We start from the raw sequence: 15,691 nt of genomic DNA, 5'->3' as shown, positions 1-15,691 counted from the left end.
TCTCATGCAAACCCTTATTATAGACTAACCCATAAACGCAAAATCTCTGGAGTCAAATCAAAACGGGAGTGTTTGTGTGCGTGCCATGGTGTGTGTCAACTACCCAGTCCCTTGGTTGTCATCTAACCCACTAAACATGCATGGTTATTACATGCATGGTCCATTTCATTGCCATTCAGTCCCCTCAACCCATCAGCTCTCTACCAACACGGAGATCCTCTATGTGTCTCTTGTGGCCACTCATGCTCCAGTGTGTGTGTTAAAAGGTCAATTAAAGCTACATAAAAATCTAGCACATTTTATCCCCCGCTGCTGCAGTTTCTATAGGTCTTTTATTATTATTATTATATATATATTTTTTACACAGTCTTATTTTTACCCCGGAGCACGATTTGCCACCAGGTAAAGATTGAGGTGTGAAAAAAGTCAGGTAGAAGCAAATTCAGCTATAGTCTCCTTGACAAACAAAAAACCACTCCCAAAAATCTGCAGAAATACATCAAAGCTCTGTTATGGAGGGTGAGTCATGTGGATGAGATGATCCGGTGTGAAAATGCCTCTTCTAGAACGGCCGCTTAAAGGAGGATCGGATGATAAATTACAGATGCTAAATTATAGATGGGATTTATTTTTGACAAGCTTTGGAAGGGGTGAAACAGAAGGATCAGGGGGTGGAAGGGAGAATGTCAGGTTAGCTAGAGCATTAGAGGTGGAAAAAGGGTGACATTCAGTGTTTCGCGTGGCAAATATTACATCAGGTTAAATTGAGTGTGTGTGTGTATGTGATCAACAAACCAAACAAGCTAAATAAACAATCACTTTATGAGCAACCTTCGTGTTCATCCGAGTCTACTTTGAATTAAAAGTTGCTGAATGTATTTGGGTGTTAGTTGTGTGTTTCTGTGGGCAGGTTTGACTGGACAGTGCAGTCAGCTGTTGTGTGTTGGCTGACTAGGCAGAATGAGCTCACTCTCTTATTGACACATGGGCTGGGCCAGGGCAGGGCAGGGTAGAGTGTCATAACAGGCTGAGACTGTGTGTGTGTGTGTGTGTGTGTGTGTGTGTGTGTGTGTGTGTGTGTGTGTGTGTGTGTGTGTGTGTGTGTGTGTGTGTGTGTGTGTGTGTGTGTGTGTGTGTGTGTGTGTGTGTGTGTGTGTGTGTGTGTGTGTGTGTGTATATCTTGGGACTGGGTGCACTGTCAGTCTGTGAGAACAGGTTTTATTGGGGTCTCTACAAGCTACAGGTGTAGTACTATACTAGGAGGTCAGGTAAAGTCCAGCTACAGGTGTAGTATTATACTAGGAGGTCAGGTAAAGTCCAGCTACAGGTGTTGTATTATACTAGGAGGTCAGGTAAAGTCCAGCTACAGGTGTTGTATTATACTAGGAGGTCAGGTAAAGTCCAGCTACAGGTGTAGTACTATACTAGGAGGTCAGGTAAAGTCCAGCTACATGTGTTGTATTATACTAGGAAGTCAGGTAAAGTCCAGCTACGGGTGTGAGTTCAGTATATGAGCTATAAAGCCACAGTTGAAGAGGGTGTGTTTATTCACTCTTGGCTAAGATGTGTGTATTCAAGTGTAAAACGCAAATAAACTCAGCAAAAAAAAGAATGGTCCCTTTTGCAGGACCCTGTCTTTCAAACATAATTCTTAAAAATCCAAATAACTTCATGGATCTTCATTGTAAAGGGTTTAAACACTGTTTCCTGTGCATGTTCAATGAACCATAAACAGTTAATGAACATGCACCTGTGGAATGGTCGTTAAGATTAACAGCTTACAGACGGTCGGCAATTAAGGTCAGTTATGAAAACTTAGGACACTAAAGAGGCCTTTCTACTGATTCTGAAAAACACCAAACGAAAGTTGCCCAGGATCCCTGCTCAGCTGCGTGAAGATGCCCTAGGCATGCTGCAAGGAGGCATGAGAACTGCAGATGTGGCCAGGGCAATAAATTGCAATGTCTGTACTGTGAGACGCCTAAGACAGCGCTACAGGGAGACAGGACGGACAGCTGATTGTCCTCGCAGTGGCAGACCACGTGTAACAATACCTGCACAGGATCGGTACATCCAAACATCACACCTGGGGGACAGGTACAGGATGGCAACAACAGGTGCGAGAGTTTCACCAGAAACGCACAATCCCTCCATCAGTGCTTAGACTGTCTGCAATAGGCTGAGCGAGGCTGGACTGAGGGCTTGTAGGCCGGTTGTAAGGCAGGTCCTCACCAGACATCACCGGCAACAACGTTGCCTATGGGCACAAACCCACTGTCGCTGGACCAGACAGGACTGGCAAAAAGTGCTCTTCACTGACGAGTTGCGGTTTTGTCTCTCCAGGGGTGATGGTCGGATTCGTGTTTATTGTCGAAGGAATGAGAGTTACACAGAGGCCTGTACTCTGGAGAGGGATCGATTTGGAGGTGGAGGGTCCGTCATGGTCTGGGGCGATGTGTCACAGCATCATCGGACTGAGCTTGTTATTGCAGGCAATCTCAATGCTGTGTTACAGGGAAGACATTCTCCTCCCTCATGTGGTACCCTTCCTGCAGGCTCATCCTGACATGACTCTCCAGCATGACAATGCCACCAGCCATACTGCTCGTTCTGTGCTTGATTTCTTACAAGACAGGAATGTCAGTGTTCTGCCATGGCCAGCGAAGAGACCGGATTTCAATCCCATTGAGCACATATAGGACCTGTTGGATTGGAGGATGAGGTCTAGGCCATTCCCCCCAGAAATATCCGGGAACTTCTAGGTGCCTTGGTGGAAGAGTGGGTCTGTGGAACTTGTCCAGTTTTTGCCTCAGTTGTTGAATCTTGTTATGTTCATACAAATATTTACACGTTAAGTTTGCTGAAAATAAACGCAGTTGACAGTGAGAGGACATTTCTTTTTTGCTGAGTTTATAAAAGTGTGTGTGATCAAATATCAACTCACCGCTCTGTGTGTGTGTGTGTGTGTGTGTGTGTGTGTGTGTGTGTGTGTGTGTGTGTGTGTGTGTGTGTGTGTGTGTGTGTGTGTGTGTGTGTTTCCAGATGGTGTCCCTACCTTCAGGGGGTTGGAGGGTCTTGTTGTTCTGGGAGCACCAGCCTACTGGGTGGAGTTCGGAGGTCATGACATCACACCAGAAGTCGGCCTTGCGGTCATCTCCGTAGCCACTGAAGCGCAGCAGCAGCAGCTGGCCACAGGTGGTGACGATGGTGGCCACCCAGTAGGTGTCTGGGCTGCTCTTATTGGCCACCTCCAGCTTCATCCCCGGCTGGAAGCTGCTCTGTAGGCTGATGTCCACCTGCGAGAACCAATCAGAGAGCACCATGTCACACAAGAGCCTGCCCTCACTGACAGGTGAGCTTGATTATAATGGGCTTGCACTTAAGAGGTAAATCAAGTGCATTGGGCGAGATAAAGCACATCTATACATTGACATTCTAAAGTGAATGACATCACAGGTCTACATGCAGAATGAGGGACGTCTGACTGGCTCGCTGAGCCATGATTGACAGAGTAAAACAAAGGTGGGCCACAAGTACTGAACAGGTATGACACAGGTGATTCCCAAAAGCTCCCCACCCATCTGTTTAGGAATCTGTTTGTTCACAAGGGTCAAGGGTCCTTTAACGTTCCACTGAGCTAGCAACCACTTTGAATATCCTAAACAATCTGGCCTTGCGGACAGTGACTCACAGAGAGAATGAGAGAGAGAGAGAGAGAGAGAGAACGAGAGGGCGAGAGAGAGAGAGGGAGGGCGAGAGAGAGAGAGGGAGGGCGAGAGAGAGAGAGGGAGGGCGAGAGAGAGAGAGGGAGGGCGAGAGAGAGAGAGAGGGCGAGAGAGAGGGCGAGAGAGAGAGAACATATATAAAGGGCTACTACCAGGAAATGGATCATGTAATGTTTCAACCATAGCCCCAGGCAGCACTCACACATATCTAAAACCCATTATATAAAACACATCACAAATGCACGCACGTGCACACACGGCCTGTGTTACTGGAGAAAAGCCAACATCTTAGAACTAAAAACAATGCAAATGGCCTCATGACTTCCTGAGAAAAACAAATCAAATATGCTGTATCACACTGGATGGCTTATGTAAGAGAGGCAGAGGCGGAGAGAGAGACAGAGACAAAGAGAGAGCGAGAGACAAAGAAAGAAAGACAGCGAGAGAGAAAGACAGCGAGAGAGAAAGACAGCGAGAGAGAGAGAGAGAGACTGCGAGAGAGAGACAGCGAGCCCACAAGGAATCACTGTTTCAATTGGCACTAGGTCTGTTGAGAGCATGAGAGTTATTTCACTATTTCACAGAATCACATTTTCAGGGCAAATCATGCTCTTTTTCCTGTGACTCAATCCACTTACCAACAACACTCACATTCAAATATGATCATCTTTCATGTGTCCAACCGGGCAATCACATCAGAGCACACCTCACAGACTTCAGTTCACACACAGAGCTTGAGCCCGCTTGAACTGACATCTATGAAATCAGTCAACGCCATTAAACCCACTGATAATCTACTTTTGTACTGTACACTCCTTTCTTTCCGCTACATTATGTAGGATTACTTATGCATTCTCTTTTCCCATCGTCCCCTGCAGCCGTGTGGCAGGCCTCCTTAAGATAGCTGTTCCATCAGGCTTCACTACTACTACTGGCAGTCTGACACTACACCAGGCAAGACTGGGGAGTACTGTAACATACAAGGCAGGGGTATTCAACTCTTACCCGACGAGGTCCAGAGCCTGCTGGTTTTCTGTTCGACCTGATCATTAAATTGCACCCACCTGGTGTCCCAGGTCTAAATCAGTCCCTTAGAGGGGAACAATGAACACCCGCTGTGGTACTGGTTACCAGGTCCAGAGTTGAGTTTGAGGGATACGTGCCTTTTTCTGTCCTTTTACAACTTCCATGGAGCTTGAGTCAATCTCTGAGTAATTGTGTGGGTTGTGTTCAATGCTAAATGTCACATTAGTGTGTATGATGCCAAAATACACATGCACTGTGTACAGCACATTGGGAAAGTGTTCGGACTCTGTTTCTACAACTTGGAGTCCACCTGTGGTAAATTCAATTGATTGGACATGATTTGGAAAGGCACACACCTGTCCACAGTTGACAGTGCATATCAGAGCAAAAAAAAACAAGCCATGAGGTTGAAGGAATTGTCCGTAGAGCTCCGAGACAGGATTGTGTCGAGGCACAGATCTGGGGAAGGGTACCAAAAAAGGTCTGCAGCATTGAAGTTCCCCAAGAACACAGTGGCCGCCATCATTCTTAAATGAAAGAAGTTTGGAACCACCAAGACTCTTCCTAGAGCTGGCCTCCTGGCCAAACTGAGCAATCAGTAGAGAAGGGCCTTGGTCAGGGAGGTGACCAAGAAACCGATGTTCACTCTGACAGAGCGCTTGAGTTCCTCTGTGGGGATGGGAGAACCTTCCAGAAGGACAATCATCTCTGCAGCACTCCACCAATCAGGCCTTTATGGTAGTGACCAGACGGAAGTCACTCCTTAGTAAAAGGCACATGACAGCCCGCTTGGAGTTTGCCAAAAGGCACCTAAAGGACTTTCAGACCATGAGAAACAAGATTCTCTGGTCTGATGAAACCAAGATTGAACTCTTTGGCCTGAATGCCAAGTGTCACATCTGGAGGAAACCTGGCACCATCCCTATGGTGAAACATGGTGGTGGCAGCATCATGCTGTGGGGATGTTAATCAGCGGTAGGGACTGGGAGACTAGTCAGGATCGAGGAAAAGATGAACGGAGCAAAGTACAGAGAGATCCTTGATGAAAACCTGCTCCAGAGCGCTCAGGACCTCAGACTGGGGCAAAGGTTCACCTTCCAACAGGACAACAACCCTAAGCACACATTCAAGACAATGCAGGAGTGGCTTCGGGACAAGTCTCTGAATGTCCTTGAGCGCCCAGCCAGAGCCCGCACTTGAACCCGATCGAACATCTCTGGAGAGACCAGAAAATAGCTGTGCAGCAACGCTCCCCATCCAACCTGACAGAGTTTGAGAGGATCTGCAGAGAAGACTGGGAGAAACTCCCCAAACACAGGTGTGCCAAGCTTGTAGTGTCATATCCATGACTCAAGGCTGTAACCCCTGCCAAAGGTGCTTCAACAAAGGACTGAGTAAAGGGTCTGAATACTAATGTAAATGTGATATTTCCATTTTTTCTTTGTCATTATGGGGTATTGTGAGTAGATTGATGAGGGGGAAAAAACTACTTAATCAATTTTACAATAAGGCTGTAACGTAACAAAACGTGGAAAAAGTCAAGGGGTCTGAATACTTTCTGAACGCACAGATGCAACAATGAGGATGCAGGGTATGTCATCTTTGGTATGCGAGTCTCGGTGAACAGCAGTGACTATGAATATGTAACTATTTGAGTGTGGTCTTCAGCAGGTAAGTCATGCCTGAGCCTATGAGCCTAACTACACTGCTTAACATCATTAGCTAAAGTACATTCTCACTCAAACACACGTTTAAAGGGATTTGTGTGATTGCCACTAATTCAATAACAGTATTTACAAGATGTTGTGAGGGTTATGGAAATGTAAATGTGTGTTTCTCACTCACATGTTTGAAAGCGGTGTGGGGTGCCGCGGTCGCACCCGTCTCCTCTAGGTACTCCTCCCAATTAAAGTCGGCCTCTTCCTCCATGGAGTCTGCGTCTGATAGGAAGAAAGCCCTGTCAATCATTTTGCCCACCACCAACCCAGTCACAAAACATTAAAAATCACCATAAATACAAGCATAACAGCGTCACACTCTATAACGACATGTTTTATTTCATTAACTAGCAGAAACAAAATGATTCAGTCGACATTCATACCGGTTTTATAGACTAGGGTGATGTCGTCTATATGGATGCAGCTGCCACTGTATCGAAGCCCTTGGATGCCGTTTTCATCATTAATCGCAGGCGATAGGTGCAATACACATCCCTGCATTCTGAATTAAAGTTCGGGTTCACACTGTGAACCCGAATGAATACATCAAATAAAATAAACACTAGCCCATGCTCAGTAGGTAGAGCATGGCGCTTGCAACGCCAGGGTTGTGGGTTCGATTCCCACGGGGGGACCAGTACGGGGAAAGATGTATGCACTCACTACTATAAATTGCTCTGGATAACAGAGTCTGGTAAATGAATAAAATGCCAAATTCAAATGCCTTACGCTGCGTTGCTGCGTTGCTTATGTCTCTTCAGTAAATCCGGGCTGCATTTTCTTCTCCAGTCTATTCCTTTCAAACAACTCGAGCCTATGTGCATGTTGTAAATTTAAGTCTTAATTGGCTCATTTCAAACTGTCGTTGATGAGGCGCCATAAACCTGAATTGGGGGATCCTCCAGCATCGTTTAAATCTCCAGTTTGCGAACAGTTTGGCTTCCCAGTAGATTATAACGCCGATGGACAGAGAGTTGTGGATAAAACCGTATGTAGCCACTGCTCAACGAGAATAGCCTCTGCAGGTGCCAACACCTCATATATGTTAACACATACGCTGACATCACAAGACGGAAACGCAAAGAAACATAACATCGTCTCACCTCTGCATTCAAGCATTCCTTGGCATCTGATTCTGACTGGGCCAAAGAAATGACAGGAGTGATATAGGTAGACTTTGTTAATATTTGGTTGTTTTTGGTTAACAGCCGCAGATATGCGCCCATTCTTGGTGTTTGAGAACAAGAGGGATTCAGCACCTCGTGACAATGCTCGAGCCACGTTACAAACTTCCCTCTTGCACTCATTTCAGCAAACAGGTCTCTGCTCTATGTAAGCAAGCCAAAAGCTCTCAATGAATTGGCCAATGCACACTGTGAAGGCACTTAACAGTGACAGCCCATTCCATTACCCCGGGAATGGTTGATGTCCCATGCTACAGACAAGCCCTCTTCATCAGAGTCACAACTGTGCATCTGGCACTTAAGGAGGCAGTGTCATGGTGCGTTCGTAACCAAGTGGGAAGTGTTAATTACTAGTGGGGAACTCGTCTATCATCCTGAGCACCCACTTCTCCGACATGGTGACCTCTGACGTCACCTAGTAAGGAAATGGCCTTTAAAACAGTATTTTCTGCAGTTAAAATAAATCCATTACGGTGGTTTTTTAACTCTATCATTTGTTTAACAAGCATGATGGTTGTACTTTCAGTTTATAGTTGACGCAGCTTGTTGGCCATTAGCCAATCTGCATTTATCAGCGAGTTCAAATAACATGAACGCATCCAACTGGTATTTACGACTTCACAACTGGTACATTTCCACCTCCCACATGGTTACAAACGCAGCATCAGAGTGGAAAACCGACAGGCCCAACATAACAATCCTGTCACAACAGACAATGCCAGGAACATTGTGAATGCTGAACATTGAGAATGGCATTTCATTTTCCGCTGTACTGAAACTGAACCGTGACCCCAAATCCGCAATACGTACCCAACTGTGGGTTTGGTGAACCGTTACACCGTTACTTATAGAAGTATGAGATACCAGACCCGGTCTCAGGGATGGCGAACTCTGGAGAGCCATTCGATCCCCACTGAGTTGGGTAGATCTGATCCCCAATGTACTTTAAAACAGGAGGATTTTTTGCCTCTAGGGCACTTCAGACAGCTTTTAAGGGACCTGTTTTTCTGGATAATGTGTTTTTTTATGATTGTGTTTTGCTTTTCATGTATTGTTGTGTAATAACGTATATTTGAACGTGTATATGGATGTGTAGTTTAATGTGTATATTGTAATTGTACATGTATTCTTGTGCTAAACAGGGCTCATCTGGAAAAGAGACCGTGGTCTTAGCATGGATTCCCTGTCAAAATAAAGGTGAAATGAAATGAGAATAAATGACAATGCAGTGGAGAAAAGACAATAGGACAGGAATAATGTTGTAAATAAAACAGTATATGTCCTCAGTCGCGAGCGAAAGAGTCGAGTGGAATACAGTTTGCGTGGAGTGGGGGGAAAAAATGTGTACGCCTTCATTCTGCAACAATCAAAGTCACTGTGTAAACTGATACGTCGTAATAAGCATAAACAAAACATACAGATTTAACGAGACAAGCGGGGTGAGATCTGATCACACACACACCAATGTCATTTCTCTAAATCTATGGGGAAGGACATCTATAAAGAACACAGCAGGAACCAGCTGAAACTAAGTTTAGTCTCTTGTCAAGCATTCAAAATTAGGTCACTTGAAAATGTATCTGATCTTTAATGAGTTTTATGTGTGTGTGTGTGTGTGTGTGTGTGTGTGTGTGTGTGTGTTCCAGGTCTTACGTAATGCCACTAATGTTTCTCCTCAAGGTGAGAACGGTTTAATTTGCCTGTGGGAGACTGTTACTTGGACAAGGTATAATGTGTCTTGTGTTTGTGTGTGTGTGTGTGTGTGTGTGTGTGTGTGTGTGTGTGTGTGTGTGTGTGTGTGTGTGTGTGTGTGTGTGTGTGTGTGTGTGTGTGTGTGTGTGTGTGTGTGTGTGTGTGTGTGTGTGTGTGTGTGTGTGTGTGTGTGTGTGTGTGTGTGCGTGTGTGTGTGCGTGTGAGAGAGAGAGAGAGAGAGAGAATCTGCATCTCTTGTTCCTGCTGTGTGGTTTCTCCTCTCTAGGCTGTGTCTCATGGGACTTAGTGTGTGGGACTTAACCTGCACTAATGAGAGAGAAGAAACTACCAGTTGTTGTAGTCGGGGGGCTTTCTGAAAAGAATCTGCTAGGCTTGCTCTTCTCCCTTACACATAGCAGTGTGTGTGTGTGTGTGTGTGTTTGTGTGTTCACACTCCCCATCCCCAGACCTTTACAAAGGCTATGACGTCATACCTTCCACTATCCATCTCAACCTGATTCAAAGGGGTCACGTTACGAACGCTGCTTTTAACAAAAAGTAACCTTGTCATTCAAGCGTATTTGAGATTTAGAAAATCACTTTAAAAATCTTTTAAAATATGTTTTAGAATTAAAAAATATGTTAGATCAACCGTGGTGTTGAGAAAACGCTCCTAGGCGAGTTGTAATTCCTCTTTCCTGTCCGCCCAACAAAACTTTCCGGTTTTCTATTTCTTTTAATCCAAGTTCCACTTTTCAAGTCTGTTTATCTGATAAGAAGCACCTTGTAGGGCTGAACAGAACAAGGAAGTGAACACAGGAAAACCATGACATAGAAACTAACTATGACTCCACAGTCAGCTCATACTTCCCCACACCAATGACCAGGTAAACTGGACCAGATTCTCTCACAGCTGGACACAGTGGCTACTGCAGATTCATGCTGAATAATCCAAACCCCCAAAATAGCCCTGCACTACACGCATTCTGAGACCTCGATGAAGGTCAATAATGGTGTGGCATGTAAAAAGGAATGGGAAAAATTGGAAATTGGCTGCTTATCAGCCAATTTTGTGATACAATGGATACAATGGAGATTAATGGTTGTGCCCTTCACGTGTCATCAAAACAATGGAAGACAAAAAAATGAGGAAGAGATAGAAGATTAAAAAGTGTAGGTAAAATCCCTCACCTGAGTGCACCCGTTCTTCTCTCCCATTGGCCGGGCTGTGGGATTTCCCCACGGAGAGGGCCAACGGCCTGTCCTGTGGGCGGGACTGCATCCTGCTCTCTCTTCCTGGTGACCTTTACCCTTTTACCCTTTGTCCGTCTGTCTTCAGACTCCCCAGTCTTCACTGCATCTCCCTCATTCCTCCACTGTGTCACACAAAGGAGGAGTTAAGTAGGAATGGAGCATTAAAATCCATATCATGTCCATCTAAACAATGCCCACTATAACGAAAGACAATACAGGCATTTATTCCAGACCATACAGATGAGAAAAATGAAGAAACCCGCACACTGCTCTTGATAGCATCACTGCTCATTATTAAGCTTTACGTATCGGCCTCACGACCTTCGTCAGGGCTTGTGAGTTTTTTTACATTTTTTATTAGCACCTTTATGTAGACATAGCTCCACCCACATTCGTTCCAGGCATCGAATGGGGTTGGAGTCGAACAATGTGCATTTCATAAATAGTGTACATAAAACGCATTTAACACGTCTGTAAAGCCACAATGAGCACATCGACTCACCGAGCAAGTTTTCAGAAATCATTGGGTACAGTGCAAGAAAAACGTCAGAGTAATCTGAAATAGGGGACATGAATTCATGTTTACATTTACAACATGTATTTCATCATTAAGACCTTTTGGGAAATGTCTGGAGGGTGAACATCCAAAGACATTCTATTTTGCTCAGAGTATTATTTACATCACCTCCCCTGTCTGATATCTTAACTTTCACTCTGCCACAAAATCTAAAAAAGGTAGAAATGTCATTTTTTTAGGTCATTAAAAATGTACCGCGACTGGATAGTCCCTGTCGTTTCTTCTTGTATGTTCACTAATTCTATGTTGGAGAAAACGAGATGTTTTGCCTACAGACCAGCCCACCGTGCAGACGGAACAGCCTCTGTTCTACTCATTATACTTGTACAGCATAGAATATCTGCTCAGCACAGTGCATTTCTACTGTGTGCCTCTGCTTGGTTCAGTCTACGAGAGCAATGTGCAGTTTCTGCTGTCGTGGATTTGCATACCTCAGCACAGCTCTTCAGCCACAAGAGATAACCAATCACAGTTGAAATAAGGTTGAAGAACAGGACTGACACAGCAGAACTTCATAAAACCATGCCACAGAGCTCAGCGTTACATAAACCATTACGGAAGAAGAGGTGTTTTAAAATGGCTTAAAATCGCTCGCATAGGAATCATAGCGCTTAGTCATAATTTACTCATACTTTTGCTTTATCTTAAAGGTCTTAGAGGAAAACAAACTAAATAGGTTCCTATTGTTTTCCCACTCTGTCTCTTTCCCAGATCACATGGTTACATTTGGGATAACTGCCATTTCACTCAGCCTCCGCAATGACTCACTGTAACTGCACACACTTCCATCAAATGTTCAATTAACACTGATTCATAGAGCAGATTCATACCAATTCCCTTCAATCAAACTAATACACAAAAACAATTCTCTGCAGACTTCGCAAATTTGCCTAAGCATTCAAATCCCCATTCAAAAGAGCAATAGGCAATGTTATGTGCTTGTCATCATGCGTTTTTTTAACAGGAGGAACATAATTGGCAATGCATTGAAATCAACTCGTTGCTTCATTGCATAGCTGTGTCCTTTCACGACATGTAAATCCTTCTGAACGTGTCCTCCGTCACGCAGGGATCCAAACACACATCTATCCATAGCGTAAACAACAAGCTGGTCTAATTGGACTCACATGACACTGCCCCCTGTCACTCTCCACTCTGTCTGATAGTCCACATCCTCCGGGACGCAAACATAGGATCCATCTGACTACAGACCATAAACTATCAGAGATCACAGGCAACAAGGTCCATTAAATAACTCAAATGTAGTATAAACCACAATGTCTAAGACACAATCAGAGAAAATCACAGATTTAGAGAACCGAGCAACTTGTCTCACAGAGGGTCACTTATCCCAGAAATGTTCTCACTGATTTAAATTGAAAATGTTCACTATTATAGCATTCAGTCAGGAGGATCTAAGGATGCGTTTACACAGGCAGTACAATTCGGATTTAAAAAAAAATTATACTAATTGTAAAAAAAATAATAATAATCTGCCTAACTAAACCACTAAATTAAAACATATTGGTCCATACTGGTCCCCAGCATCCCAGTGAGCAGCCCAGATTGGATCCTGGGGATTAGGCTGATCTGTGTGTTAATCTGAGACGCAGGTCTTTCCTGGTTAAAGCCTCATCAGATTGAGATGGTGGGGGGGCGGTGTTATGGGTTAGCCCTGATGAGTCCAGTAGACACCACACGCCGTCCCTTAGCTGCCTTTCTCTAAAACCCCAACCAGGACAATAGAAAGACATAATGGGGAATTAACAGATTAACTAACACTATTTGGGCTGGGTGTGTCCTTCCTCATCTCCCGCCATGTTTTTGTTTGTAGGTATCAATATTTGACCATTTATCCTGCGAAGAGTAACGATATCTCTCAATGATTTCTACACTTCTGTTTTATCACTCACTATGTAATCCACAATATCACATCCAATGAAAGATTTCATGATTTATCAGTATCTATGATGTATTAGTATAATATAGTGTCTTGTCTCTATGGCTCATCTAGCCTGGTGTGTTCCTTATTACACAGCCTGTGATGCTGTGTGAGATCAGCTGACTGAGATATTTAAAAGACTGAAGAGCAAACAACTGCCCCAGGCAGACAGGCCACAATGCACAGTGGCAATGAGAAAACATACTAATGGGCAGCCTACTGCCTACAACAGCAGCTTCAGGCAACTTCTCCAGCATCAAGCTATTGTCTGAGTAACATCACATCAGAAGGCCTATATAATTACATTTTCCATAAACTCAAAAATAATCGAAAATAGATGGAAATGGATCTTGTTTGATCTTTAATCCAAATGTCATGTTGTATAATATATCTTTATCTTCTTTGAAGAAAAAACGTCCGATGTAGGCCAATCATTGGACAGTTTTTTTGCACATTGTGTCTGTTATGCTGACTTATTTTCTCTCCTCCAGACATTGAGTTGCTCATGATCAGGTCAAAAAAAAGAAAAACATTTTTTTTTAAACTCCTGTGATTCATTCATCCACACACCTCACTGAACTCATAGTGGAGAAAACGAAATGTGGCTTTCTTTACGTTGCAATGAATCTAGTCAGCCAGACACTTCCCATGCACAATTAGCCTGGGGATGTTGCTACCTTGCCATTATTTCACCTGAAACTACAGCAGACACCTTTGAACTGACGATGTCAAGTCACAATCTTGGCCTGATGACTTAATACATCCGTTTTCCATATCACTTTGTTATGTAAAATCACCTTGAAAGATGTATTAATAATGTAAGTTGTTCATGGCTAATAAAATTCTCTGTCTTCACTCACAAAGCAGAGCCAATCCATCAATATTTTATCTGTTCTTGCTTTAGAACCTTATCAGGGACATTTACATACAATGGCAAGTGCTTTCAAAAGATCGATTATGAACGGCGCTGAGGAGCACATGAATAAAACCATCAATAACCATGCATCCTCGATCATCTTTACACCCCTATACCAGATCCCTGGACACTTCATAGGGTTTTACTGTAAAGAGGCGAGATGTTCTCCATGATGTTGCTTGCTTCCATTCCATCTAGGCTACACCAGTACCAAGGCAAAACGAGCTCACATGAGAGCCCCCGACCTGCCGTATGTTTTAGGGTTTTCTAGCAATAGGCAGCCTGAATACGCATGAGAGTGCAAATGCACATCACTGTTCATTCGGTAACGTGGTTTTATTTTTATATTCATTATGGAGCCGAATGTAATCCCGAAGAGGGATCATCAGAATAATGCGCAGCTAAACTCCGGATTTGCTGACCGCCCGCAATAAAAAATAAATAATTAAATGGATATATGCGCGGTTTAACCCAATTAGCAACTTCATCATACAAATTTGGCATAACGTCGGATTGGGAGAATTACCTCGTGCAATTTTACAATCATCAAGATTGGATGTTAAAACCTTGATGGATGATTAAAAAGACAAACGGAACCGCTCATCAGACCATTATTCTATGTCTACTAAATAACGATAAAATTTTTTGATTGTAACTGCTAATGCTGATAAAGTGAAACAGGAAATGTAGCTAGGCGTACTGTGCATTTGTGGGATACGGGTGTCGCCGACGTCCTCTCAGTGCGTTACACAGTCAGTCATTTGTATATGGCACTTCGCTAATGTACTTTGCACACAAAGTATTGCAGCGGAAAAAAACTCTAACAGTATTGCTAAACGTCTACTTCCAATTTAATTCATTAGAGCTTGTTAATGCGCATCAAAAGAAACTGAAACTGGACGGTTAACTGCAGTAATTTTATTTTTTCCTCATTCAAAGATTTTACATGCAGTTTTTTACACACCAAAACCCGCCATGTTGAAAGTGGTTTGACATATTGGCAATGTCCGGTATTTTCCGATGCCTTTGCGCACCTATGTGTGGGGAAAAATGTGACACACCTACACGTTTAAACTGTAAATATGAACATTTAAAATGAAGTCAGGGATGTGAATTTATGAGTATTTCACTATTTTATCGTTTTTAGTGGAAAGCAGACCGTTAGATGGAAATTCATTTATCAGGCTTATTGAAATGTGTTTTTCCTACGCACGTCAAGCATTAAAATAAATGTTTATGTAACCAATTTATTTTCGCATCAAGGTTTATATTAAATAAAGAAAAACAATCATACTAACTAAATTGAAAGTGCCACGAAGCGACGTTCTCACCGCATGTGAAAGCTATAATTACGCACGTAAAAACACTTTGAACAACTTGGCTCCTGAATGCGCCAGTATTTATGTTTCTAGAGAAACAGCCTCGAGTAGGAATGGTTAAAGGTTTTAGCCAGGAAAAACCTTTCACGGTAGATATTTCGTCGAGAAAACGACGGCTCTGGATTAGTAACCTACATAAATATTTAAAGAAGCGTCAACCTGTCACCTGTCTTACCTTAATGATGTTTTTTTCGCGTCTAATTTGCGAGCCTTTTTCGTTCGGTGGAAGCCAGCGAGCGACGTCTTCCAACTGCACAGCACAGAGATCGTTCCAATAT

At 43.5% G+C, this 15,691-nt stretch overlaps 1 protein-coding gene across 4 annotated transcripts in view; it reads right to left on the bottom strand.

The window, feature by feature from the left end:
• Nucleotides 1-15,691, bottom strand: part of LOC109864577 (scm-like with four MBT domains protein 2) — a 41,823-nt gene extending 26,132 nt beyond the window's left edge. For 3 of the 4 annotated variants that reach the window (XM_031831768.1, XM_031831770.1, XM_031831771.1), the window contains exons 1-4: nucleotides 15,589-15,691; nucleotides 10,537-10,721; nucleotides 6,597-6,691; nucleotides 3,056-3,296 (exon numbers count right to left, since the gene is read on the bottom strand). In XM_031831768.1, the coding sequence (XP_031687628.1) occupies nucleotides 3,056-3,296; nucleotides 6,597-6,691; nucleotides 10,537-10,627 (427 nt within the window). In that variant the 5' untranslated portion in view covers nucleotides 10,628-10,721; nucleotides 15,589-15,691. The remainder of the gene's footprint in view (nucleotides 1-3,055; nucleotides 3,297-6,596; nucleotides 6,692-10,536; nucleotides 10,722-15,588) is intronic. The other variant, XM_031831769.1, reaches the window with a different exon arrangement.

Source organism: Oncorhynchus kisutch, linkage group LG9 (assembly GCF_002021735.2).
Source record: "Oncorhynchus kisutch isolate 150728-3 linkage group LG9, Okis_V2, whole genome shotgun sequence".
Lineage (NCBI taxonomy): Eukaryota > Metazoa > Chordata > Actinopteri > Salmoniformes > Salmonidae > Oncorhynchus > Oncorhynchus kisutch.
This window is presented reverse-complemented; position numbering and strand designations above follow the sequence as displayed.